The sequence below is a fragment of the Acanthopagrus latus genome, chromosome 12 (assembly GCF_904848185.1).
Source record: "Acanthopagrus latus isolate v.2019 chromosome 12, fAcaLat1.1, whole genome shotgun sequence".
Classification (NCBI taxonomy): domain Eukaryota; kingdom Metazoa; phylum Chordata; class Actinopteri; order Spariformes; family Sparidae; genus Acanthopagrus; species Acanthopagrus latus.
Genome location: NC_051050.1, coordinates 1,311,709 through 1,339,665, shown reverse-complemented (window position 1 = coordinate 1,339,665; position 27,957 = coordinate 1,311,709). Strand labels below are relative to the sequence as shown.

General features: G+C 42.4%; 1 protein-coding gene across 2 annotated transcripts in view; it reads left to right on the top strand.

Annotated features, from left to right (window-relative positions):
• The window catches only part of mbd2 (methyl-CpG binding domain protein 2), a 62,099-nt gene that overhangs the window by 16,545 nt on the left and 17,597 nt on the right, over nt 1-27,957 (top strand). For both annotated transcript variants that reach the window (XR_005078162.1, XM_037117460.1), the window contains exons 3-6: nt 2,093-2,233; nt 5,994-6,084; nt 6,161-6,338; nt 19,569-19,696. Coding sequence is in view for 1 of the 2 variants with exons in the window: in XM_037117460.1 (XP_036973355.1) it covers nt 2,093-2,233; nt 5,994-6,084; nt 6,161-6,338; nt 19,569-19,686 (528 nt within the window). In the remaining variant the exon portion in view is untranslated. The remainder of the gene's footprint in view (nt 1-2,092; nt 2,234-5,993; nt 6,085-6,160; nt 6,339-19,568; nt 19,697-27,957) is intronic.

The window sequence follows — 27,957 nt, the reverse complement described above, 5'->3', positions numbered from 1 at the left end:
AATGTGTGTCATACTTATTTGCCAGTGTCTGCTGATCCATACTCAGAACTGGTGTCTGAGCTCAATGCTTTGATGTCAAATGCAGACCACTCCTTTAATTCATCCTCTGGAAAACAAGCATCCAAGTGATCACAGATCACTTACGAATAAAAAAAGTAATCTCACCGGTATTTCTGGCATCAGCTGATGAGGTCCTCATCACCTCTTTGACACGGTCACTCCACTGAACATCCTTCTCATCCTTCAAGTATTGGGAACACAACTTTTTTTTGCTTTTGCAAAGCAGTGTCCTTCCATCTCAGTCAGGTTGCATCTTTGAAAAGAAAGTCAACTCTGCCTGTTGCTCTTCTCAGCAACTCAGCTCGTTCCTCTTCTCTTGATCATTTGCGCTTTCCTGCAATAATGTACCGATCCCTGTTCCCATCTTGCATCTTCGTACAATTCCAACAGCAATCAAATGACTTTTCTGCTGAATGTGATGCTTGAGGTACTCCAGCTTCCATTCAGTCCACACTTTTCCCTCTGAAAACCCGTTTGCTACTTTGGCTTCGCAGCATGTTTTGCAGAGCAGTCCTGTCTCATTCGAAAAAGAAAAAAATCTCACCCAGTTTCACCTCTTGTTTTTCTGTTTGCGCATACTGCGACAGCCATTCCATCTTAAAAGAACTGCATTTCTTTTTTACTTTGGCTTGGTGAGTAGATGTGCCGATGCCTGTTCGTTTCACCATAATGAGGGGTTATTCCACCGCACCGTTAGCCATACGCTAAGCCGCAAAACAGCGGCACGTACGCATAAAGCGCTGATAATGACATTGATTGGCTGCGTAAGTAAATATGTGTGACTGCATCATGTCATTGGCTGGACAGTGTTAGTCATTGTTTTACTGTAGTACCACTTGTTGTCACCTGTCACTCACTGAGTTGCATTGCAAAATGGTACAGAATAAATTGTTAGTGTTTATTTTATTATCAGGTTGGATTTTATTTTATTCGCTTGATTGGTTTGCTTTTATTCACTTGATTTGCTTTGCACGGAGAAAGTGGGAGCAGTGCGTGATTGCGCAAGTGTGCAGCTTCGAGGGAACATTGCTTGTAACACACTCAAAGTGACTGGTGTCATAGATGCCTATTAAATGTCTGTGCTTTACGCACAGAGCAACAGTCAGGGTGTGATCAGCCTAAATTAGCGTATAGACTGAATGCAGGGCGAAATAGGTAGCCTGGATACAGTGAGCTTTGGAGGTGGAGGGTTAGGCCAGCTGTTTCCCTCTGCTTCATGTCTTTATACTAAGCTAAACTAATCACCTCCCCTAGATCAGCTCAATCAGAGCAGGCAATGTTGTGCACGTTCACACTGCACAAGAGCTAGTTTAAATTTCAGTTCACACACATTAAATGAAATAGTTAATATTCACTGCTCAGAATTTTTAACACAGTTTGTAGTCCCAAAAATAAACTAGTTCCTGTTAATTTCTTCAGTTCTTTTGAGCTGCTCCATGCAAATTTGCTTTTAATTGGACCTCCTACCCATCCAGCTCCAGACCCCAAATAATGTTAGAGGCAAAAAAGTAACATGGTACTGTAATCAGTAAAATTAGCAGGAAAAAAAGTAATATTACATATTACTAAAAGGCCTTCAGAGAAAATATTACATTCACTATGTCAAAATTGCATTAACACCCAACCGCATTCTTGACGATGTATACAACATCAGAATATGCTGTGAATGACATATTTAATGTCTGACAGACATAGTTATTTTGCCCCTGCCTCTTGCTAATGATGTCCTGAGGTAGATTGTTCAGCAGCTTTGTAATTCTTCTGTGATTATTTATCCATTTTCTTTGTTGAAACCAGTTATTGTTATTGTTAGCTGTCCACTAGCAGTCATATGATGCCTTGAGCTGCTTCTGCTGACCAATCGCTGCTGGATTTACAATGATTTACAATAAACCTGGGCTTTGTTGCTTTGATTACTCAACATGACACATTACCCTCCTCCATTTAATAATGCCTAGTTGTGCTTATGGTCTGCAGTTATGTTGAGTTCACTGTTTACCAAATTCTGACTCTATATCTGCTTCTCATCTAGGGAGGTAAGCCGGACCTGAACACAGTTCTGCCAATCAGACAGACAGCATCCATCTTTAAACAGCCCGTTACCAAGATTACGAGTCATCCTGGTAATAAGGTGAAGACAGACCCGCAGAGAGGGACCGAGCAGCCCAAACAGGTGAAGGGCTGATGCGCGTGCATGCACGAATACGCACGCATGCACACACACAGACGCACACAGTGGTTTTATTATGGAAATGCAAAGGCCTATTAATAAAGAGAGATAGATGAACCCAAGTTGTCATGGTTACTGTGGCCACTAGATGGTGTTGAGTCATCAAGGAAAAAGCAGCATAACACACACTTGCACACACTGCAGGGGGAATGAAAGATGGTTTGGTGACAGGCAGAGGAGACCAAGGTAGAGTAGGAAGGATGAGGGTAGAATGACTGGAAAGAAAATGAGGAGCGAGAAAGCAAGAGGCTTGGGTGTCATACAGAAGGATGAAACAAAGTTTCAAAGGAAACATGTCATACATGGACATGTAGACTATCTCATCCTACCAGTTATGTTTTTTTCTCATTATAATATACTAAAGTGCCGTAATACAAGTTTGTGTAGCGTTGTAGTAGAATAGGGTTAGGGTTAGGCTTTTCTTTTTTTTGTTGCTTTTTTTTGTATCAAGTTTGATCAAATGATAAAAAACACATACATCACTCAAATTCCATCAAATGTAATCTAAAGTACAGATCCATATACCTAATAAGTGAATCTTTAAGTTGACAGTCTTTTGTAATATACAGATTTACCACCCACTGATACTTGCGGCATAGAGCAGAGAGTTTGCCGCTATGTCTGGCGGTTACTGTTCCTGATTCCTGTGGTGATGTAGATAGGAGTGAAAGGGGGCTAACTGCAAAATGGACAGGACGTTTGCTAAAATGACAGCAATGCTTAAAACAGCTTTCAGTTTGTAGTAGTAACACACTGTAAATTTAGGTTGTTTGCCAATTAGCCTGAATGTGTTTTTATTTTTGCAGTGATCTAAAAAATGTTAATCAAAGGCACATCTCTCTTTAAGGCACACCTTAAATGATTGAAGTTGAATGAATTTGATGGACTGTAGATTGTAGTTACCAGTCTCAATAAGCTTTATCACACAGACTTGTGAAGACTGATTCAATATAAGATCTATACATTCATAATCAGTGAGTCCTTTGAAGTTTGATATGATAACTGAGGCACTGATCTGTACAATCTGACACCATCATAATTAATGTTGCTCCAACTGACCAAACATGTTTTTGTGGTGTCATTAGGGGTCTCACCATTCTCCAAATCCTGGATTCGATTACATTTTCGATTCTAAGGTCATGGTTCAATTTGATTCTCAATTTTTATATTTATTTTTTTTTAAAGCACAGGTTGCTATGCCATTTTTAGACATGACTTTTATGCAATATAATATCTGACCTTTGTTCACTTTGTACCACACTACATTGTCAAATTTAAAAATGTATTAACAACTTCAGTGAAAGAGGAGGGGGATCAAGTTCTGTCAATGGGTCTCCTGCATCAGCAGTTGCCATTGTTGTAAGAGTGACGTAGCCCCTTTCAGGAACAGGGCGGTGTGTGAGGTGTGTGCGCGTAAGGTGCATAAGGTGTGAGTGGGTGAGCAACAGTGAGGGAGCATGCGTACATACAGACACTGAATGAATGGCAGAGAAGGGAAAAGCGAAAGGAGTAGCAATCGTAGCGACAGCAATAAAGGGTACAATACAGTCTGCAGTTTGGCTGTGAATAAAGGCGATGGCTAGATACAGCAAAGCTCCCTGGTATTATTTCCCAACCAGCTTAGCACATGAAAGTGGGTCACCCCGAAGGTACACATAAACTTCGGCACTGGAAGAAATCATCACCCCTGTGCTTCCCGACCACGGTCTGGGAGCCGAACAGGAATGGTGTAACACCATGCTGTCGTTTTGCTGGCTGAAGCTAATAGCTACTGGCTAGTAGCTAAGTTAGAGGAGGTTGACTCGCGGCACTTCATCACATGTGTGTATTTTCACTTGGCAAGCTGACCAGACGTGACATGGGAGTGTGGCAGCATCGACGATTCCATTATTAGGGGGCATATGCTTGCATACGTGTTTCCTAGGACCAGCGTTGCTAGGAACCTTATTGTAATTGTAAGGATTTTATAATTTTTATTTTTCTCCGGCTAAAAGTGGTGCTGCAGGCTAAACCGTGCAAGGGAGGGCGGTGCAATTTGGAGGGTTGGTCCTGCAAATATCTCACAAAAAAACACAAATATCCACCTGCAGGGGTGCTATAACCTGGGCCAACGCGTTTTTGCCTATAACTCCCACACCACATGTTGCACATTCAAAAACCTTGTATCCCCAGATTCCCTGAATGGAGCTGAATCACATTGCAATTGGCCACGCCCACTTCCACCTGGAAAATGTTTTCGCTAAATTGCAAAAACTGGAAAAGCTACTTTTTGAACTCCTCCTTGGGATTTTGTCCGATCTGCATGAAACTTGGCACGTACACTCTTCAGCTGGACCTGATCTTAAGTTATCAAAAGAATTTTGCTTGGTCAAAAAACTGCACAAATTATTAACGAACACATTTCTGTAGCTAGCTATAAAAATGTAAACTGTTTGATATCTCGGTCAAACTACAGGCTATTAACACCAAATTTGAGATCCTTGATTGCCATGACACTGGGAAAGGATGAGCCGAATTTGGCAAATTTTGGCCACTAGGGGGTGCTAAAAATATGGGAAGTTTATATCTCTTGAATGGCTACACCTATTTTTACGAAATTTGGTCAGTATGATGTAGGGCCAAATCTTGAAGGTGGTCATAACTGGTCAATGTGGGCCTGTCTTAGTACAACAAATCCAGATCGGCACGCATTCAGCCTTTTGCACTTCCAGTGCAAAAGCCAGGGGGATTTGGCCACCATTCATAACTGCTTGCAGTTCTAGTTTAATTCGAAGCTCAAGATTATGATTTAATTTTTGTTGATTTCGATTTAAAAATCAAAATTGTGATACCCTTAGGTGTCATGACTTTTCACTTTTTAAGCAATTCAGGAAAAAGGCCTTTCTTACACATGGTTTACATTGTGAAAGGGTCCATTTTAAACCAAGCCATCCTTTCCTCAACCTTGCCAAGCATTCTTTTTGCCTGAACTTAATAAAACTGCTACAGAAAACTGAAAAAGGTAACAATTAATGATTCAACCAGGTCTTAAAAAAGAGTCAAGCATAAAACTATATTCCACATGGTGCTTCACCCGTTCATACATCATGACCTGCTTTCTAGGTGGACATCTTTTGGTCAGTTGCGATAATTGTCTTGTAGCAACATTAATTATGTTGTAGGAAAAACACCAACACAGCGATTTTTTAAACAGCCACAGCAATGTATAATGGTAAAGCATAATAACAGGTTTTCCAGTACTGATGAATAGCCTTGCTGATGCAAAATAGTCAGTGAAATTACACTTTGCTGTTCTTTTCATGGACAGATCTAATGAGATTTTGATCAGGCACAAATATATGCAAACAGATGATACATGATTGTATTTAATTCCACTGTTCATCTCTACAGCAATGATCCACTGAGGGCATAAATGGTACAGATATTAATGTCAATTAATATTTATAAACAATGAGCTTGGTTGCGAAGCTTGGTGGATAAGGCTGCATTTACTATGGTACTGGGTGCTGTTGGAAAGCTCTTGGAAAAACAGCAAGGTATTTGCTTGGTCTTAGCAGCATAATAACAAAGCAGCAGACTCCAGATCAGGCAAGGATAAAAGATCAGTAAACAAGGAGGTTGAAATTAGGAGTAAATTAAACCTAAACTGAGATCTTACAGTCCACAGCAGATACTCAACACTCTGTCTTCTATGTCCCTGCAGCTGTTTTGGGAGAGAAGGTTGAAAGGTCTGCGGTCATCAGACGTTACAGAAGAAGTTCTGCGGACCATTGACCTACCCAAGGGACTGCAGAGTGAGTCACCATCAAGAACCTGATTAAGCACAATACTCTAGTCCTGATGTCTGACCTCTGACCTCTCTCTCTGCAGGTGTCGGTCCAGACTCCAGTGATGAGACTCTGCTCCTGGCTATTGCAAGCGCTCTGCACATGAGCTCTTCTCCAATAACCGGTCAGACATCTGTAGCTGCTGAGAAGAACCCGACCATCTGGCTGAACACTGCCCAGCCTCTCTGCAAGGCATTCACCATCACTGACGAACACATCCGGTGATTGACACAGTCTTCACACTCTGTGGTCACTTCAATTGCGTCATTTGTTTCAGTAACTATTACAATACTAACTTCAGTCGGTAGTGATGTGTATTCTGATACTGCAATCAACATTTTACCATAATAATACAAGGTATCTATCTATGCTTCTAACATCAGGACTGAAGACATGCTACCATGCTAATATTAGCGTTTTGGGATAGTTTGATGTGAATGTAAAGGCACAACTGAGTGAGTGATAGGTAGAGTAACACACACGATATACTGTAGTCATTAATAAAGTTGCCCAAATCCACTTATCCCCTCCTTATAACTCCAGAACAGAATCATCAGGTTCTTCGGTCCTCTTCGGTAAAACAGTACATACCTTAAATGTGCTCATTTGATGACAATGATGACAATCTTTTATCTGCTGCTAATAATTACAGGAAATCTATTCATTTTTTAAATCTTAGTCAGCAGTGTTGGTATCTGTTTCCTAATTGACACTTGTCAGCATTGGACATTTGTTTTATACATCATGATTAGGTGAAATCTGCTAGTACAGTAGCTTTCATAATCATGTTGCATCCCATATCTTTGGAGCTCACAATTCCTACATTTTCAAACCTGTAAAAGTGAGATGCATTGTTCTTGCAAATTAATTTCTAAGCAATGAACTGCACCTACATTCAAATCAATATACTAACAATTCCTGACTTTAAGACTCTTCTCTCTTTGTGCTACTGTTACAATATGTCACTACTTGTAGCCTTGCAATTGTCTCCCTAGTCTCTTTAATGTGAAACAGTCCAAGTATGGGTTGACAGAGTCTTCCTGACACTGAATGGTGCATAGTTGAATACTTACAGAGTTGTGAAAAAATATACTGTACATTGCTTGAAACACACAGCTGAAAAGTATTTTAAAATCTTAATAAGACAGCATCAACAGTAAATGTAAAAAAACAAGCCCACATTTTAGTGTCTGCCGAGTAGTATTGGTCAGTCAACCAGTGCCTTACCACCTGGTAAGTTGACTTATGTGTATCCAACTTAAAATTACTTTTATTTCAGTTTAAGATCAGCATACAGTACTGACACAAAAAAAGTTGGGATGCTGCATAAAACATTACAAAATCTAAATGTGATTATGTGTGAATGCTTTTTTGACATATACTCAGTTGGAAACAGTACAGAGACAGAGATGTACAAAGATGGTTTAAATCATCAACTTTATTGATTTTTGTACATACACCTATCAGGCATAAAATTATGACCACCCGCGTATTATTGTGTTTGCTGCCAAAACAGCCCTGACCCATCGAGGTGTAGACTCCACTCGACCCGAGGGTGTACTTTGGCATACAGCACCAAGATGTTAGCAGCAGATGCTGCGAGGTTGGGCCTCCATGGATCAGACTGGTATGTCCAGCACACCCATAGATTCTCGATTGGATTGAGATCTGGGGAATTTGGAGGCCAAGTCAACATCAACTTGTTGTGCTCTTCAAACCATTCCTGAACTATTTTTGCTTGGTGGCACAGCGCATTATTCCGCTGAAAGAGGCCACAGCCATCAGGGAACACCGTTTCCATGAAAGGGTTTATATGGTCTGCAACAATGCTTAGGTAGGTTTTACATGTCAAATAACATCCACATGGATGGCAGGACCCAATATTTCCCAGCAGAACATTGCCCAAAGCATCACACTGCCTCAGCTAGGTTGCGTACTTCCCGTAGTACATCCCTGGGCCATGTGTTCCCCTGGTAAGCAACACACACGCGCCTGGCCATCCATGTGATGTAAAAGAAAATGTGATTCATCAGATCAAGCCACCCTCTTCTATTGCTCTGTGGTGTACTTCTGATGCTCACATGCCCATTGTTGGCATATATATATATATATATATATATATATATATATATATATATATATATATATATATATATATATATATATATATATATATATATATATATATATATATATATAAAATCCATGGTTTTGTGGTCACGGTTTTTGGTTTGGTTCGGTATATGCTGATCGTTAGGAAAATAAGTCTTGTATTATCCGGTTAAAACTTAAAGAATGAAGCAGTCTGACATATTTGTTACATTATCGTGACAGTATTGGGTTAAAAGTTGGTAGATTCTAGCACTGCAAGAGAGGTGAGATTGCTAGTTCCAACATGCTTTTCATTTATTTGGCAAAGAAAGTAATCTTTAACAAATGCTAAGAACAAATAGTTATTCACTGTCACTAATGCAATGTAATTGGCAGTCATAGTCAGAAAACTTTCAGTAGCCCTGGAGGTCCACAGTGCTACTAAATAATAAATATGGGTTTTAAGAAATTGTCCAGGTAGTGCAAACCAAAAATTAGAACTGAGTTGTGTATAGAGTTATATTTCATAGTGCACATTTGATTTCAGAAACTTCTAATAAAAAAGTTGGGACAGGGGCAACAAAAGACTTGGAAAGTTGTAGTTGTTGTATAAATTGGGTATACATGGCGTTCAGTCGTTCATAAGCAATGATGTTTGCTCACCTGCTGTAACAGACTTGTGTAGCATGATGCTTTCAAAGTACTGGCACAATAGCTACAAATTGCATTTACATCTACCATCACCTTCAAGATTGATTCCCCTTTTTCAGGCAGCCATTGATTTTATCTAGTGTGAACTAATAGGATGAAAGGAAAAAACAGATTACAGAATAACATCAAGATGAAGTTGGTCAGGAACCTTGGACCAGGACCAGGACAACAGGGCTCCGCTGATTTAAGGTGACATCTGGTCTTTTTAGTTTTAGTTCAGTTCAGTTCACTTCAGTTCAATTATATGGAAAAATCATGACCTGATTCTGATCTTTAAAACTTCCTAGAGATAATTAAATGAACTATACCTATATAGTGCTTTTCCAGTCTCAAAGCACTTTGAATACAAGTCAGCATTAATACACTACCATTCAAGACACCACCTGCTCATCAGGAGCAACAACTACCCATTCATGTGCACTCACACACCAGTGGAAGAGTCACCAGGAGCAATTTGGGTTAGGTGTCTTGTCCAAGGATACTTTGACAGATAGACTGCAGGGCCCAAGAATCGAACTTCTGACCTTCCAATTGCTGGACGGCCTCTACAGCATAAGCCACAGCTGTTGTAGTTGTGATAGTCCTTGCATTGTCAATGGTCATGTTGGTATTTAGTGATGTGTATTGTACAAGATGATATAGCCTCACCCAAAACTGAATTAGACTTTACCATCTTTACAACACACTGAGACTTGACAAACATGATATGCTTAGTTCATGGCACAATTCAAACAGGATCAATAAAATAATGTTTCTCTCATCATCTAATGAGGGAAGCTAGAGGGGCAGATGCTTGCCTTGCTCCAGTGTATTTACAGATACATAGAAAAGAGAGGGAGGAAAACAAAAACACAAAACAACAAAGCAGGACCAGAATATATGGTGGCAAATTAAATTACCAGCCTGAAACTGTAGTTTTTAGTGAAAAGGGACCAGATAGAACACTCCCTACATCATTTGACTCTATATTTGTTTCCACAGAGGACAAAGTGAAAGTGAAGTTTAACAGCTGACAGTCCCTGTGGTACTGCAACTTTACAGCAGGGGGCACTGCAGGGAGACATACTGACTGAGAGAGAGAGAGAGAGAGAGAGAGAGAGAGTGTGTGTGTGTGTGTGTGTCCAGTAGAAAACTGAGCAGAGAACAGCTGGCTGAAGCCATTACAACAGAAAATGGCTGGAATACATCACTACATCCTCCTCCTTTACTGTCCTTCCCTTTCTACTTGCTTCTCTCCTTTTGTACGCTCTCTCTTTTTCTTATCCTTCTTTTTCTTCTCCTCCATGATTTCTTCTCTCCCTTCTTACCTTTTACCTCTTTTTCACTGCCTCCATCCATATTCTGTTCTTCCTTCCCTCCTTCCCTCCATCCTTTTCCCATTACTTCCTTCCTTCCATCGCCCTCCTCTAATATTTCTTTCCTCCATTACCCTGTCCTTTCTTTCCTCAATAAGGTCTTTTTCCTTACACCCTCCTCCTTTACTATCTTCCACCCATGTCTCCATCCTTTAACATTTCCAGTCATCTTCCCTACATCCACCTCTCTTCCCCTTTCCTCTCTCATTGCTCCATTCTTCCAAGGTGCATTCTTGTCTTTCTTCTTCCTTTCTCTCTTATTCATTTCCCCCTCCTCCTCCTCCTCTCTGTCTCCTCAACTGTTATATCTCCTCCCTATCTTCCTCCCTCCAGCCTTCCTCCCTCATCTCCTCTTCTACCTTCTTTTCTTATCTCTCCCCTCCATTAATTTCCAATTCTCTGTCTACTCCTTCCTTTCTCTCTCCAGTTGAATGTGCTTGTCATCCTTAATCGCTCACATTCCCCTCCTCTCCCTCCTCCTCCTCCTTCCCCCAACATCTTCTTGCCTTATATTCCTCAGCCACTCAATGTGCAGAAATGCTCTTTTTAGTCATTGAACTAATTTCTTTATTGTCTGTCCATTGTTGGTTGATGAGAGGTGGAACCTCAGGTCAGTGATGTCAGTACCAACAGTTTCATTCAGAGCAAAATGCATCCATGACGAAATTATGTGGACACCCAACTAGGTTTATGTGATCACTGAATATATCATTCATAGAAACTAGAGATTTCTCTTCCAAATGAAAATCATTATTCATAAGCCCACATTTACTTCACAAAGTGGGGTCAACTTCACTGAGCGGGCTTTGTTTGCTCATAGGGATGGGGGTACCAGCCGGCCAACTGATATAGATGGGCGAAGTGCACTCGCTGGGGCATGTCATCTGAACAGTGTTTGGAGGTAGCTGGGTGCAGTGCCGTTGACAGCCTTTGAGGCCAGTACCATCATCTTGAATCGGATGCGGGCCAAAATAGGAAGCCAGTGGAGGTCATGGAAGAGGGGGGTCACATGGGAGAATTTGGGTAGATTGTAAATGAGGCGTGCTGCAGAATTCTGGGGTAGCCGTAACGGTGCAGGTTCATGGTTCAGAGGCTGGGAGTCCGGCCAAGAGGGAGTTGCAGTAGTCCAGGTGGGAGATGACCAGCGCTTGTGCCAGGAGTTGCGTTGCATCTTTTGTTAGGAAAGCCCAGATCCTGTGGATGGAAATGGTGTGCATCAACTTTTATTAAAATATAAGCTCAGTCAGCCAGATGGTGGCGCTGTAACTAAGGCTTGAAAATGCGTTTTTGGGAAGGCCACGCCCCTCACACCGTAAGTCTGATTGACTTGAAATTTGACACACAAATCCAGCTCCATGTGTTCTACAAAAAAGCCTCTTGGGCCATGAAGTTCCGCCTACCTAGATTTTTTTTGCCAATTTGCATAATGTGAAAAACAGTAAAATGAATAGAAATTTTGAAAAATTGACTCTATCAACAACAAATTTGGTATGCGGCTTCAGGGGATGAAAAGACATATTTCTACAAATGAGCCAGATTGGTCAAAAAACATGGCAGCCACGGACCAGTGTATTTTTGTAACGGGTTGGGCTTAGAAATGATTGGCCATAATTCCGACACCCTTTGCCCTATCATCACAAAACTTGGTGGGCGTGGCCTATTTGTCATTAACCATCATTGTTTGTGTTTTATTAATTTATGGCGAGCTGGAAGGACCCAGAGACACGAAACTTGGTATGTTGAGTATAAATGACGTCCAAATGCTGCTCCAAAATTTTGATCCCAATCCGTCACATGGGGGCTTTATAACATGTAAACTTCGAAAGGCTTTCGCTGCAAAGTGCTATTGACTTGAAATTTCTCTATCAACTCTATCAACACCAAATATGCTATATGGCTTTGGGGGATGAAAAGACAAATTTCTACTATAAATGAGCCAGATTGGTCAAAATACATGGCCGCCAGGCACATATATATTTTTGCAATGGGTGAGGCTTAGAAATGATTGGCCATTACTCCCACATCCTTTGTCCTATCATCACAAAACTTGGTGGGTAGTTTCACAACAGGACTGGGAATCTACCTACCAAAGCATGCTGAGCTCAACCTATTGGGGGCGCTATAAATGCCAAGATCATGTAGCTGAAAAAATAATTTGGAGAAATCTTGGGCTTATTATGGGTATGTGTTGCACATATCTTTGAGGAACATGGTGGCTGATGTCATCGACTGTGGGCGATGAGGGTCAGGGTGGTCGGCTTGGGGCAAAAGAGATTAGAACTAGGGGTGGAATGCTTCATCAAAAAAATCTGTCCCATTCGGTATGCTTGTCACGGTTCGGGGCGCGTGTGTACCGCTCGGTTCATGGCCACGCGCAACTTCTTTTTCTCATTTACTAAGGAGGCGAAGCATGTACACTCCAGAGCAGCAGGTGGCAGCACTGAGCTGGATGCCAACCGCCAGTAAGCAAGAAGAAGAGCTACGAGTCGGCTGTGATTCCGGCATCGTGGCTGCGGGCCAGCTTGCAAGCTTCAATGCCAGTAACAAAGCCGACTCATCAAAGCACTAGCTCGTGAGCTGCGATGCCAGAAACGCCCGTGACTCAAGTCAGGGACTGAGTTTCCATGGTGATTAGGCAATACTGACTCAAGTGACTCAAGTGACTCGCACTGAGAATTTCCTTGACTTTCTTTGCCATTACTGCTCTGTGAGTCACAGAGCCAAATGTGTGTAATGTTATAACTTCTGTTCCCACAATCTGCAGACCCAGAGCCCTGGAGATGTCTTCCCGAATGAAACTGCATTGGCTTCCCCATCTAATAAACATTTTGCTAACTGTCTTTGTCTAGGGGCGTCCATCCACACTGTAGTGGTTTGTAATAATACAGTGTTGCCTTCAGAATTGCTTGGGGAAACTGACACTACGGTGTCTGCAGATGTGGGTTTGTTAACGTTATCGTCTTGTGCACATGTTGATTGTTGCATGCAAACAGTTTTATAATGTCTTTTGCCGCATGCATCACATCTAATACGTTGTGCCTTACAATTATGCACAAGGTGTCTGGGCCCTAGACATATAAAACATCTGCCAAATCGTTTTCATTCATCTCTTCCGATAAGACATGGAATTCTGTGCACTCAGAAGATTTATGATTGCCCCTCCCACAAAATAAACAGTTACCGTTATCATTTGGACTCCATTTGTGAAAAGCTATAGCTGAAGCCATGGTGTCTGTGGTGGAAATTTCTGTCAATAAAAGAGTAAAGTCAGATCTGTCTTTTCGGTAAGTTTAATCCAACCATCTGCAGATGGACTCACCACACAGTCAAATTCATGAGCTGAGTGAATGAGCCCCGAGTAAAGGAGTGTTCACAATTTTATACACAGATATCAACAAGGTCAGGGGAAGAGACAAGCACTCTCGGTGCCAGCAGTGATTAAGCTACACACACACGTACATACGACTATCCCAATCAGACAGGCTTCTCATCGACACAAGACGTAAAGTTAAAACTTCATGACGCATGACCTGGGACTCTGTGCAAAGCATAAAATTATCAGACATAAAACATAAGACAAGAAGACGACTTTCTATCTGAGTTTTGGCTGGTTCATGACTCTGTTACAATCATATAGGGCAGAGGTTAGGTGTTCATGCATTTGCATAACATATCAGTCACATGAAGCAAGTTAGATAAATGTCTTTAAGAAATCATATTCAACAAAATAGTTCAAAATTCATCAACCCATAATGAAAAGGAATTTTTCCATCACATGTCCATGAATGGTCTTCTTATTTTGCGCTCCTTCTCACGGCCAACATTTCTTTCCCCAGGCTGATATCCTTCTCTTTTTTGTGTGAGATTTGCTGATCCCTCTCTGCTTTCCACTTCTAGTTTCAGGAACTCCATCAGTTCCTTTGCTTTGAGCACATTATTAGCTTCTTGTCAGGTGAAATCAAGGACAATTTCCTCAGGAATCATTTTTAACAATATGGGCCATCAAAGACTTCCATAAGTGTCAGATACAATACCCATGGCATCAAGACTGTGTACTTGCATTTCACAGTCATCGTACAATTTGTGGAAAGACACTACATCAGTGGCCCTTTTTACTGGAGTCATGTTTAGTAACTTATTCATGTGTGCGTTTATCACCAGGTCCTTGCGGCCAGATAGTCTTTTCAGCATTTCAATTGCACTCTCATAATTATCATCAGATAATGCAAGGCCTGCTACTGCGCTTGCAGCAGTACCTGTTAAAAATGACTTCAAGAAACTAAATTTATCTGTTTTACTCAAACCTTCATTACCGTGTATGGCTGTTTCATATTGCCACTCACTTATTTCCCCAGAAAATTTTGGCACGACTAGTTTGGGGAGTGTATTGATGCTTCGTCCATTGTTTCTTCGACTAGAGATTCTTGTTCTACTTGACTCTCCATCCATGCGTATTGCATGTCTGATTCTTGTTTTCTGTGCACTTATGCCATCCAAAAAAAAAAGTTATCAAAAGACTTTTAATAGGACAATTCATTTTAAAGTTATTAAATAACAGCTTCCTGCAGATTTGGTTCAAAACACGAAGTGTTGCATATCTCCACATTGGTGTGGTCTATCGACATGAAACTCAGTTTACGACTTCCCCATGAGCCCCTGATGAGATACCACCAGAAATGCTGAAGGCTCTGGGTGTTGAGGGGCTGTCTTGGTTGACACGTCTCTTCAACATTGCGTGGGGGTCTGGGTCGGTACCGAAGGAGTGGCAAACGGGTGTGGCGGTCCCTCTCTTTAAGAAGGGGGACCAGAGGGTGTGTGCCAATTACAGAGGTATCACACTACTCAGCTTGCCTGGGAAAATCTACTCCAAGGTGCTGGAAAGGAGGGTCCGGCCGATTGTTGAACCTCGGACTGAAGAGGAACAGTGCGGATTCCGTCCTGGCCATGGAACAATGGACCAGCTCTTTACTCTGGCAGCGGTCTTGGAGTACAACCTCCCAGTCCACATGTGTTTTGTGGATCTGGAGAGGGCGTATGACCGGGTCCCCCGAGATATTGTGTGGGAGGTGCTGCGGGAGTATGGGGTGAGGGGGTCCCTTCTTAGGGCCATCCAATCCCTATATTCTCAAAGTGAGAGCTGCATGCTCTCGGAACTGGGACTTGATAGAGTTCATGTCCGAAAAGGCAGATTCGCACAGGTATGTTAAGCCAAACAGGGTAGCACATTTCATGGCTCCTGTGCACTCACGGGCGACCCAGTCCTCTCTCAGCAGTCCCTTCCAGCTGTAGTCAGAGCTAGAAGAGATGCTCACCTCTCTGCATCCATAATGAGAATTGCGCATGCACGAAGCCACCGCTGGCTGATCTGATGTAAATGCAAAAATGTTTCTGTCAAAAATAACTCAATGCACTAATAAGTTTATTTGTAGTTCTAAGCATAATAATGGTGTTTTAAACTCCCTTTTTGTCCCTACCACAACATTACTCCTCTTTCTCTCAGTCGGAGGGAGGAGGTCGTGTTCATGTCACATAGTCAGCTGAGTCCACACTAGCTGTGAGAATTGATACATTGTTTCACATTTCAGATAATTTGCGTTTACAAAGCGAAGCCACCAAACAGGCACGGAAGTAGTGTGCCTTCTTCGACTGAGATCACCTTGCCCAGGTGGACTAGAGTCCGGCAGTTTGGTCCCTTGGAGAGAACTTTAAATGCTATTCTGAGCCCCAACTCTAGTTGGGTCGAACCAGCCCGGCAGCCCAGTTTTCTGAAAACTGCAAAGCAAATCTGTGAAACATCTATGATACAGTTATTAATGGGTGCTATGGCTAACTTGGCAGGGCTACACGATGTTTAAAAGATAGATAGATAGATAGATAGATAGATAGATAGATAGATAGATAGATAGATAGATAGATAGATAGATAGATAGATACTTTATTGATCCCGGAGGAAATTCAAGCATCCAGTAGCAATAACAAACATTGAACATACATTGAACATACATACAATCAAATCATAGAATCAAAGAAACAGTAGAAATAAAAATCTGGAATAAAAAATGTTATAAAAATGTTTTGTACAACTGTATAAAAATATAAAGTGATATTAAAAATATATAGTGACAGTAGAGGTAAAGAGTATTAAGGGGACAGGGGACGGTGTACAATTAAATTCAATTGGGCTATAGAAGATGAGTGCTTTTGAGTGCATTTGTCCATTGTCTATTGTGCTTCCTGACATCACTGCGAGCTGTTGTACAGTCTGATGGCCAGGGGGATGAAAGAGTTATTGTGTCTGTTGGTGGAGCAGGATTGAGACAGCAGTCTGCCACTGAACACGCTCCTCTGCCTGCTGAAGGTGTTGTGCAGAGGGTGGTGGGTGTTGTCCAGTACAGACAGCAGTTTGTCCAGGGTCCTTCTCTCTGCCACAGTCACCAGAGAGTCCAGCTCTGTGCCCACCACTGAGCCAGCTCTCCTCACCAGTCTGTCTAGTCGGGCAGCGTCCCTCTTCTTGCTGCTTCCTCCCCAGCAAACCACAGCGTAGAAGAGGACGCTGGCCACCACAGACTGGTAAAACATCTGCAGCAGTTTTTTGCATATGTTGAAGGACCCCAGCCTTCTCAGGAAGTACAGACGGCTCTGTCCTTTCCTGTGTACAGCGTCCATGTTTGCTGTCCAGTCCAACCTGTCATCCAGCTGCAGCCCCAGATATTTGTAGGTCCTGACCACCTCCACATCGACCCCCTCGATGGACACAGGTTGGAGCTGTGGTTTCTTCCTTCTGAAGTCCACAACCATCTCCTTGGTCTTGGAGGTGTTCAGCTGTAGGTGGTTGGACCTGCACCACTCCACAAAGCCCTCAATCAGGCTCCTGTACTCCCCCTCCTGTCCATCCTTGATACAGCCCACTATTGCAGTGTCATCTGAGTATTTCTGCATGTGGCAGAGCTCCGAGTTGTACTGGAAGTCAGATGTGTACAAGGTGAAGAGGACGGGAGAGAGCACAGTCCCCTGTGGTGCTCCGGTGCTGCTAACCACAGTGTCTGACATGCAGTCTTTCAGTCTGACGTACTGCGGTCTCTCTGTGAGGTAGTCTGTAATCCATCTCACCAGGTGTGAATCCACATTCATCCCTGTCAGCTTGTCTCTCAGCAGGAGGGGCTGGATGGTGTTGGAGGGGCTGGATGGTGAAAAAGTCAAAGAACATGATTCTCACAGCACCGCTCTCCTTGTCCAGACGAGATTGTGCCCTGTGAAGCAGATAGAGGATGGCATCCTCCACGCCCAACTTCTCCTGGTATCCAAACTGCAGTGGATCCTGTGTGTGGTGGACCTGGGGTCTGAGGAGATGGAGCAGCAGCCGTTCGAAGGTCTTCATGATGTGGGATGTTAGTGCTACTGGTCTGAAGTCACCTGGCTCCTTGGGGTGTTTAATCTTAGGAACCGGGATGAGACATGAAGTCTTCCAGAGCACGGGGACCCTCCCCAACCTCAGGCTATGGTTGCTGAAGCAGCTCCCCCAGTTCAGCAGAGCAGGCCTTGAGCATCCTTGGACACACTTTGTCCGGGCCCGCTGCTTTCTTGGGCGCAGTCTCCTCAGCTCTTTGCTCACCTGCTCCTTGGTGATGGTGAAGGGGAGGGGGATTGAAATGTCCGTAGCGGTGAGGAGGGGGGTTGAAATGTCCGTGGGGGTAGGGTGGGGGTTTAACTGTCCGTGGTGGGGGGGTGGGGGGGTTGAACTGTCTGTGGTAGGGGTGAGGGGGGGGTTGAACTGTCCGTGGGTGTGGCGGGTGGGGGTGCCCTGTAGTCCGAGGTGATAATGGACGTGATGGGGGTGGATGGGGGTGTGAAGTGGGCAGTCACTGGCTGTGGGAGCTGGGGTATCAAACCTGTTAAAAAACAGGTTTAGCTGGTTAGCTCTCCCAGCATCCCCCTCTTCTGTGCTGCTGCCCTTCTTCTTGCAGCCTGTGATGGTTTTCATGCCATCCCAGACCTCCCTCATGTTGTTCCGCTGCAGCTTCTGTTCCACCTTCCTTCTGTACTCCTCCTTTGCCTCTCTCAGCTGGACCTTGAGTTCCCCCTGTACACGCTTCAGGTCATCTCTGTCACCGTCCTTGAATGCCTATAAAAAGAAGCCTATGACTAACTTCAAATAACATAACGCCTTGAGTTGTTCAGATGCTAACAAGGGAAATTAACTAGCTAAGCTAGCTGTAATGTTGAAATGTTGAATGGCTTTCTCGCGATAGTAATGTTTGTCAACTGATATTTCATGCTCATGGCTGGCTTCTGTAAGGAGGCTTATGAGAAATTATAAATTTGTTCAAAATTACTTACCATCGAGTCAGGTTGAAATTCAATTTGCCGTGCCCACCAAGCCTGTCTGCCATCATCCTTTTCAGATCTTTCCCAGAACCGTTATAGAATGATGTCACTTAATCAGTTCCACTCTGTTTACTTGATTTTTTTAAAGTTATGTCCCAAATAAAATTTAGTTGAATTCTATAATAATTGCACTTATTAAAACTTTGCTGTTCATAGTGTATTCTCAAAAATGTTGTTGAAACATACAGTGATTATTACAAATATTTAAACCATGTATTGTGTCAGTCATGTGTATATTTCACACAAAGGTTCCTGTTGGAGTTCTACTAACGAATTTGAATGTAGTCAAATCAAATACTCATCAAAATAATATTCAGCAGTTTTATCAAGCATGCATACCTATGTATTACTGTCAAATTTACTGGGTCCTTGAATTATTTTTGATAACCACAAAATTTAAATTTTTTCTTTCAAGAGAATTTTTTAATTATTTTATTTGATTTTAGATTTAAATGATAATATATATAAACATATATATAAACACATAAATGGTACTTTTTACAGACTGTGTGGAGTTGTTTTGAGACAACTACAGTCAAAGTAATAAGATTGAAAGAACTGAGTCATTGTTAGGGTTTATATTTCTTTCATCTGGGGTCTGAGGGTTGTACTTTTACACATAAATGACACACTTACACTAATTGTGTGCCATTTTCAATACAGGTGCTACTGGCTGTTTATTGATGTCTGTGATGATTGTGTGATTTATATTTTCTGATCAATCTTGTTACATTCAGGATGATCTAATGTTTCAGGTGCTTAAATTTCTACTGAAAACAGTTTACTTGTGTGTGATGTTTCTGTCAATAATATTTTGATTTACAATAGTATATCCAAAATATTTGGGCAAACAGTAAACAGTGGACTTTGGACTAATGGATCGTCTCCCATCTCTGTGTTTGTGTGCAGAGAACAGGAGTTGAAAGTATACCAGGCCAGGAGGAGTCTGGAGGAGGCTCTGATGGCTGATGGTTTGGCACGGACCGCCGAAAATACTCGAGAGCTGCTGGAGGGGAAGGCGGCCTGAACATGGAAAGGTGAGGCATGTAAACTGTGTGATCAAAAGGTGGTTTATTCTTTAGCTGACCAGGTGTTCCACAGGATTTGCACTTTCCACATGTTGAGTTTAATAACATTTCATCATCACACCCAAATATTCACATTACCTGAGTATAAGAAATAAGGGGTGAACATGTTAACAACCTCTTCTCACATGTTCGTATGAGCTACAGGTAGGACTGGAGAGATGACAGCTCACATTAGCCCGTAGCTTTGTTTCTGTTTTATGACATAATCATCAAAATAAATAATAACAAAACTCACAACATACCCCAAACATAAACTCAGTCTCTACACATAGCAGCTTCATGCGCAGATACATTCAGGCCCTGGATAGGAGGAGTATTTGTTTTTATGTGTGTTTAACACTTCAGTGCTGCATTTGCTGAAATTGTTACCTTTAGTGTCCCAGATTCTCCTTATCTTTTTCCTCTACCTCCTCATCAGTGCCATTTGAAGCTTTTTTATAAGACATATTCTTGATCAGAAGTGGCTTAGTTAGAGTGATGTGAGAAATGCCGTTTGTCTGTCCACAGTCCTGCGTCTTTAGTTTCCCTTTTTGAATGACAAATATAGACTACCATTACTAGTTGGTATGGAAAGTTATTTCCTTGCACAGGTACAGACAAGTACAGAATGCTACTTGGCCATTAGCTGTAGTTATGAGCTGTGTCGACCAATTACAACTAGATTAAAGGGATATTCCGGTGTAAATTTAATCCATAGTCTAACACACCTTTACATCTAGTATGACACCCCCTCAAGAGACAAAGTTTGCAGACCGCTAGCTTACATAGTTTTAGCATCCTCAGAAATGACCGCACAACAACAATACACTGCAGCAAATGGATCCAAGTATAAATTGCCATCAAAAAGCAACAAATAATGCTCAAAAGATAAAGATAAACAAAACTCACCTCTCCAGCTGCAGGCTCGTTGTGGGGAAGCCCTGTGAGTTGATTACCGAGAGCCGTAGAGTTCCGCAGCTCAGTGAATATCATTACTGCAGGACTCTACTACACTCGGTAATCGACTCGCAGGGCTTCCCCTCAACAAGGAGGCTTCTCGGGAGGTGAGTTTTGTTTATCTTTTTCGACAAAGCCAGCAACGATATCAAATGTTTGATGCCTTGAAATATGTGCTGGGACCCTGTTTCTAATGTTGCTGAAGTTTGGTGCTGTTCTGAGCATTATTGGTGGCTTTTTGATGGCTATTTATACTTGGACCCATTTACTTTAGTGTATTGTTGTTGTGCAGTCGTTTCTGAGGATGCTAAAACTACGTAAGTTAGCAGTCCACAAACTTTATCTCTTGAGGGGGGGTCCTACTCGGTGTCAAGGTGTGCTAGACCATGGATAAAATTTACACAGGAATATCCCTTAAACTACTAAAGTATAGTATGGGCAATAAAAATGTCTTGTTTCACTTATCCTGGCCATTATAGTTACAGTTCACACTATTATCCTTCAGATCATCAAAATATGCTTAAAACTCTTAACATGATGCTAGCGCATGGTGGATTAACTTACATTACATTTCAAATCCATAGCAATTCTACACATCTGATTTAACTTGTTTTTGTGGGAAAACAATTGGCAGGTTAAACCTTTAGCCATGCTGACAGGTTCAGGATTTTGGAATGACTGTTAAGATGTTGACTTCCCCTTTTGGCAATTCAACATAAATCAGGAAATCACTATAGGACTGTATGCTATCAAGCTAGACAGTGAGATGAGTCACTCACGTGAGAATATCCATGAATATTTCAATTTAATAGAAATTTACCACAATCAACTTATCCTCAGGGTTTTTACTAGTTATTTGATATCCTCATCCTTACTACAGAACTACTTACTTGATGAACTAGTAAACTATCCATGTATTAAGCTAGAGAAATACTGAATTTGTAAAAGAGCACACTTCTGAAGTCAGGCCTATGAACTGCCAAATTACAACTGACTTGATATGAATGACTCAATATCTGTGCTGCAATTTAAACATGAGGAGAGTCTCAGATCACAGCTTTAAATGTCTTAAACAATGCAGGAGCAGAAACAGTCAGTGTCTGTGTGTATGTGTGTATTGGGACCTGTTGTGAATGCTGATGGGACTCTCAGCGTCTGATTGAAAGTCAGCCATGCCGCAGACTGTGTGTGTGTGTGTTTGTGTGTGTGATTGATGGGCCATGAGCTTGTTGTTAGAGTGTGTGTTAATAGTTAATCTGGTGTGTGTGTGTGTGTTATGTTACAGTTTTTGTTATTGGTTATATTTCACTCTTCAGAACCTGTAAAGAAAACCAAATTAAACTAGAACTGCCCCCCCCCACGCGACTTGGACACTGCGCACTGCAGAGCCCACGGAAGTTGGCCCCAAAGGATGACGGGCTCGGGGCAAAAGTGAGGACACAGGCCAACGTTTGAGCCATGATATTCGCTGTAATGGGAAGTGCACCTGAAGTGCAAAGGCTGAATGTGTACCGATTTGGATTTGTTGTACTAAATTACGCCCACATTGACCAGTCATGACCACCTTCAAGATATGGCCTCAGCATTGGCCCTACATCATACCGACCAAATTTCTTAAAAACCGGTGTAGCCGTTCAGGAGATATGAATGTCCCATATTTTTAGCACCCTCTAGTGGCCAAAATTCACCATCATCCCTTCCTCGTGTCATGGTTACCAAGGATCTCAAATTTGGTGTTAATAGCATTTAGTTTGACTGAGATATCAAACAGTTTACATTTTTATGGCTAGCTAGAGAAATTTGTTCGTTACTAATCTTTGCATTTTTTGACCGAGCAAAATTCTTTTGGTAACTTTAGATGAGGTCCAGCTGAAGAGAGTATGTGCCAAGTTTCACGCCGATCAGACAAATTCCCAAGGAGGAGTTTAAAAGAGTAGGTTTGCATATGTGGCAATTTAGCAAACGAAATGTGCAGCGGAGGTGGGCATGTCCTATGCCAGAAAACCCAGTTCTATTCAGGGAACATATGGGTATAAGGTTTGCGAATGTGTTATTTGAAATGTGGAAGTTACAGGCCAAAACACGATTGCATCCATTATAGCGCCACCTAGTGGGGTACCTGTGCGTTTTTTGTTATGGCAGAACTGTGTCTTATTCTATATGGACCATATAAATTTCAAAGCTCTCAGCATAATAGTTTGGCTGAAATTAATGTTTGTTGTTTATCTTGTAATAAGCCACGCCCATATTGACCAGTCATGGCCACCTTGAAGATATGGCCTCAGGATTGGCCCTGCATCATACAGACCAAATTTCTTAAAAATTGGTGTAGCTGTTCAAGAGATATAAACTTCCCATATTAAAATTTGCCAAATTCATCTCATCTGTTCCCAGTCTCATGGCAACCGATCATCTCAAATTTGGTGTTAATAGCATTAGTTTGACTGAGATATCAAACAGTTTACATTTTTATAGCTAGTTCCAGGAATTTGATTGTTAATAATTTGCGCATTTTTTGACCAAGCAGAATTCTTTTGATCAGTTTAGATCAGGTCCAGCTGAAGAGTATACGTGCCAAGTTTCACACAGATCATACAATATCCCAAGGAGGAGTTCGAAAAAGTAGGTTTTCCAGTTTTTGCAATTTTGCTAAAAAAACTTTCTGGCGGAAGTGGGTGTGGCCATTTCAAAGTGATTCAGCTCCATTCAGGAAATCGCTGGGCCCCCCTAAAAATCCTTAGAATTATAATAGGGTTCCTAGCACGGCTGGTCCTAGGCAACGCATATTCTTGCATACGCATACCGTCGGCCCCTTGGGCTTGGCCCCCTAAAAAACATTTACTTTGAGAAGTTAACATATTCACCCATCATTCCCTTATTTCTGAGCAGCTTATCCAGGTCAGGGTCGCTGTGGCAACAGGGCAGCACAAGAAACCAGAGATGACTTTCCGTGTGAAAGGAGACTTGAGACATTAGACGAGTCTCATCTGATGGAATATTTTACTTAAACTTAACCAACGCTACGTAACTTTAAACTTGATGTTAGAGAAAGGTAGTTTACTGATGAGTCTAGGTCATCAAATAATGGTGCTGGTTTCTTGGGTCCCAAAGCATCAGCATTTAATGACCTGAGGATAAGAATCCACAATCAACTACCTGTCTTTAAAAGTTGTGTTGCTTTAAGTCTGAGTCCAGTTCTTATTAAGTCCAGCTCTTGTCAGTTAATGTAACAGTGGAGTTCAGTGTGTTCTGAGGCTGGTGCTACAGAGAGGTCATGAGGCCATTAAATGAAATGTGCTCATTCACTAGGGAGCATGAATGTGATCAGTACATTTAATTGAAATCTGTTTGGCGGCCCCAATCTCAAACGTGACTTTACTAAACCATATTAACATGATTTTATTTGGCCAAATCAATCTTCTAAGTTCTCATGCAGTGAAATTGGGTCTTCTAACACAGTTGAATGACCGATTTAGTCAGTGTGATAATCAACAGAGCATTCTTAATTTAAAATAAAGGCAAAATGTTCAGATAAATTTAAGCCAGCTTTGACATATAGAAAAATCCAGGTTTTTGTCCGATCATCATCAGCTCTGGGACGTCTGCAGGGCACAGGGTGAACAGGACCATTCCCTGTGGGGCCGCTGTACTACAGATTAATGTATCCGACACGTAGTCCCGAGTCCTCACATACTGTGGCCGGTTAGTGAGGTAATCCAGGATCCAGGATGTGAGGTGTTGGTTCAGCCCTGCGAGCTCCAGCTTGTCCCCAAGGAGTGCAGGCTGTATAATGTTGAAAGCACTGGAGAAATCAAAGAACATGATTCTCACAGTGCTTCCGGGCTTCTCCAGGTGAGACAGTGATCTGTCCAGGTAGAAGATGATGGTGTCGTCCACTCCGATGCTGGGTTGATATGCAAACTGGAGACGGTCCATAAAAGGATCCACCAGAGGGTGGAGATGGACGAGGACCAGCCGCTCCAGGGTCTTCATCAGGTGTTAAGTGAGAGCAACTGGTCTGTAGCTGTTGAAGTCTTTTGAGTGAGGGATCTTTGGTACAGGTACCACGCAGGAGGTTTTCCACAGCAGTGGCACTTTTCCCAGCTTCAGGCTCATGTTGAAGATATATTCCACAATCCTGGAGCCTGGAGCTGATCCCATCTGGACCCGTAGCCTTCTTCATCTTCATCTTCCTCAACTAATTTCTCACCTGGAGAGACGAGAGGGACAGAGTGGAGCAGGGGGGCTGAGTGTCGGATGTGGGGAGAGGTTGAATGTCAGGGGGGGCAGTGGGGAGTCTGTGACATGAAAACTGTGGAGAGGGAGGTAGAGGTGAGAATGGGGCAGTAAACAGGGGGGTGGAAGAGGTGGTGATGGGCAGCAGAGATGGCTGGGCCAGGGTAGGGGTGGGTGTCTGGTCAAGCCTATTGAAAAACAGGTTCATGTCGTTCACCCATTTCTGATCCCCCACAGCCTGGGAGTCTGGAGTCTTCTGCCCTGAGATGGTTTTAAGGCTTTTCCAGACTCCACTGACCTTTCTCTGCTGCAGCTGGTTTCTCCATCTTCCTCCTGTAGCTGTTCTTCCACCCTCTGATCTTCCTCCTCAGCTCCTTCTGCACAGCCTACAGCTTCTCCTTGTTTCCTGACCTAAAGGCCCTATTTTTCTCCTTAAGAAGGGCCTTTATGTTCGGATTAATCCAGGGTTTGTTGTTTGAAAAACACCGTACAGTCCTGGTGGATACAGTGTTATCAACACAGAAGTTTACGTAGTCCGTTACGCAGCCTGTTAAGCTGTCGATGTCCTCCCCATGAGAAACACACAGTTCTTCCCATACAGTTGAGTCAAAGCAGTCCCTCAGAGCCTCCTCAGACTCCTCAATCCATGTCTTTACTGTGTGGATTTCCACTGGTTACCTGTTTACGAGGGGCTTGTACACAGGCAGGAGGTGCACCAGGTTGTGGTCAGATCTTCCCAGGGGAGGGAGGGGGGATGAGTAGTTGTATGCCTCCTTGATGTTGACATACAATAAGTCCAGTGTTTTATTGTCTCTGGTGTGGCAGGTGACATACTGTGTGAATGTGGGCAGAGTGGAGGACAGAGAGGCATGATTGAAGTCCCAAGAGATGAGGAAGAAGGCCTGTGGGTGCAGTGTCTGCAGTGAGCTTGTGACTGAGTGAAGAACATCACAAGCTGCATCAGCATTAGCAGAGGGGGGGACATACACAGCACAAACAATCACCTGTGTGAACTCCCTCGGGAGGTAGTATGGCCTCATGCTAACAGCTGATGTCCTTACTGCAGACCTGTTCTTTAACAGTGATGTGCCCAGAGTTACACCATCTGTCATTAACAAACCCTCCTCCTTTCCTCTTACCGCTCTCTGCCATCCTGTCTGTTCGCCGTAGTTGAAACCCATCCAGATTAGCATCCGTGGCCGGGGCCAGCTCCGTTAACCACGTCTCAGTGAGTACCATGGTGCTACACTCGCGGTAGTCCCTCTGATGCCAGGTCAGTGCCGTTAGCTTATCCATTTTATTGGGGAGAGATCTTACATTCCCCATGATGACAGATGGGAGGTCTGTAGCGTGTCCTCCTGCTACAACGAACAGCTCCGGAACGGCACTCGCTCCTCCTCCTCCTTCTCCTCAGCTCGCGGGGGACATCAGGCCGTGGCTGCACCGCCGCACTACTGAGGGCCAACAGCTGATCCCTACTGTAAACAATAGGTCTGTGTACAGGCTCCCCAGACACGGCGGAAAAAGTTGAAAAAAGAAGTATTGAGACCAGAACGAAGAACGCGAGTCTGGTCTCCATACTGCCCAAGAGAGAGCTCAAAAGAGTGTAAAAAAGAATAGTTAAAAAGTGCAAAATAAATATAAAAAGAGGAAAAAGCTCCAAAGTGAGCGAGAGCTGCTGTCACAGGCTGCCACTCAAGCAGCGCCATCTTGGAACTTTTCCTCTCAGTCATGTCATGTGTCCGTTGCATTGTCCTCAGCACTATTTCCTCCTTAGTATGTCCAAACTGAAACTGATTAACTGTCATTGTATTTATCCTCTTGTTTGAGCTCATCACCAATAATATTCAATATCTGAACACCTTCAATGCCTAACATTTTTGCTAAATTTGTTGAGCAACTATAAGGCAGTTTTTAGTCCACAAAACATTTCTGGAGCCTCACAGCAAAGCAGTATTGTAGCGTTCTTCGTAACAACTGAAGGAGAAGTACTATCGGAAAAATATCATTGAATTTGTATCTTTAGGGGTCTCCTCTAAGGTACAACCCTAACCCTAACCCTAATCCTACTGTCAAAGTTTGTACCTTATGTTGCCAAATACATATCCCTGGGGTCAATAATGGATCTAAATGCTCCAGGACTAAATGTACTGTTGGAAATGGTTCAAATTTGTTCTTTTAGATGGTACTGCCTGAGTGACAATTTTGTATCATAAGATGGCAAATTTGTGCTCAACCCAACATGAGAAACAGACTAAAATAATGTTTTATCACATGTATCACCCTAAACTTTCATTACATAGTTTATCAGTGACATTTTTAACACTTTAATCATTTTCATATGTGTCAAACTGATCCAGTAAAGGGCCATGTGGCTGCAGGTTTTTCGTTCCAACCAAGCAAGAACACACCTGATCAGGTGCTTTTATAAGAACGTCCAGGATTCTGCAATTACAAGAATTTACCACAGATATAAGGCCACCCCACAGGACAGTGGTTCATATATGCAAATTGCAGAGGTCCATGTTAAAAACAGAAATTTATTAAACGTCCGTCAAGATTTATGTATGGTGTTGACATTAGCACTGACTGGTCCTATAAGTGCTGTGCATGATGAATTGTTAATTGCAATTTTTCAAAATATAAACAGGCCAAATTAGGGAACACAGACACAAATAGTTGGTCAGGCACTTGCCATTTAGGTTATTAATGTTAAGCTGTTTGCCATGGCGTTTGCAGGAACCTGGAGGCCCTCCCTGGGTTCACTGGACAGAAATGTTGGCACCTAATCTGGACCTAAACCTTGAACATTTCTGCTACAATGATATGCTGAAATGAACACCTTGTCAATTCAATTATTTAGCAAGTTTTGATAATATTATTTCTAAAATGTATATTCAGACTTTAAGGACAAGAAACATGGTCTATGGTACAAATAATCAGAACCTGGTAGATTGTCAGCAAAAATCTCTTCTCTTGCCTCTCGGTAGCATTGGGTTAGTGGAGATTTCCCTTGAGCCACATAATAAAATGTAATG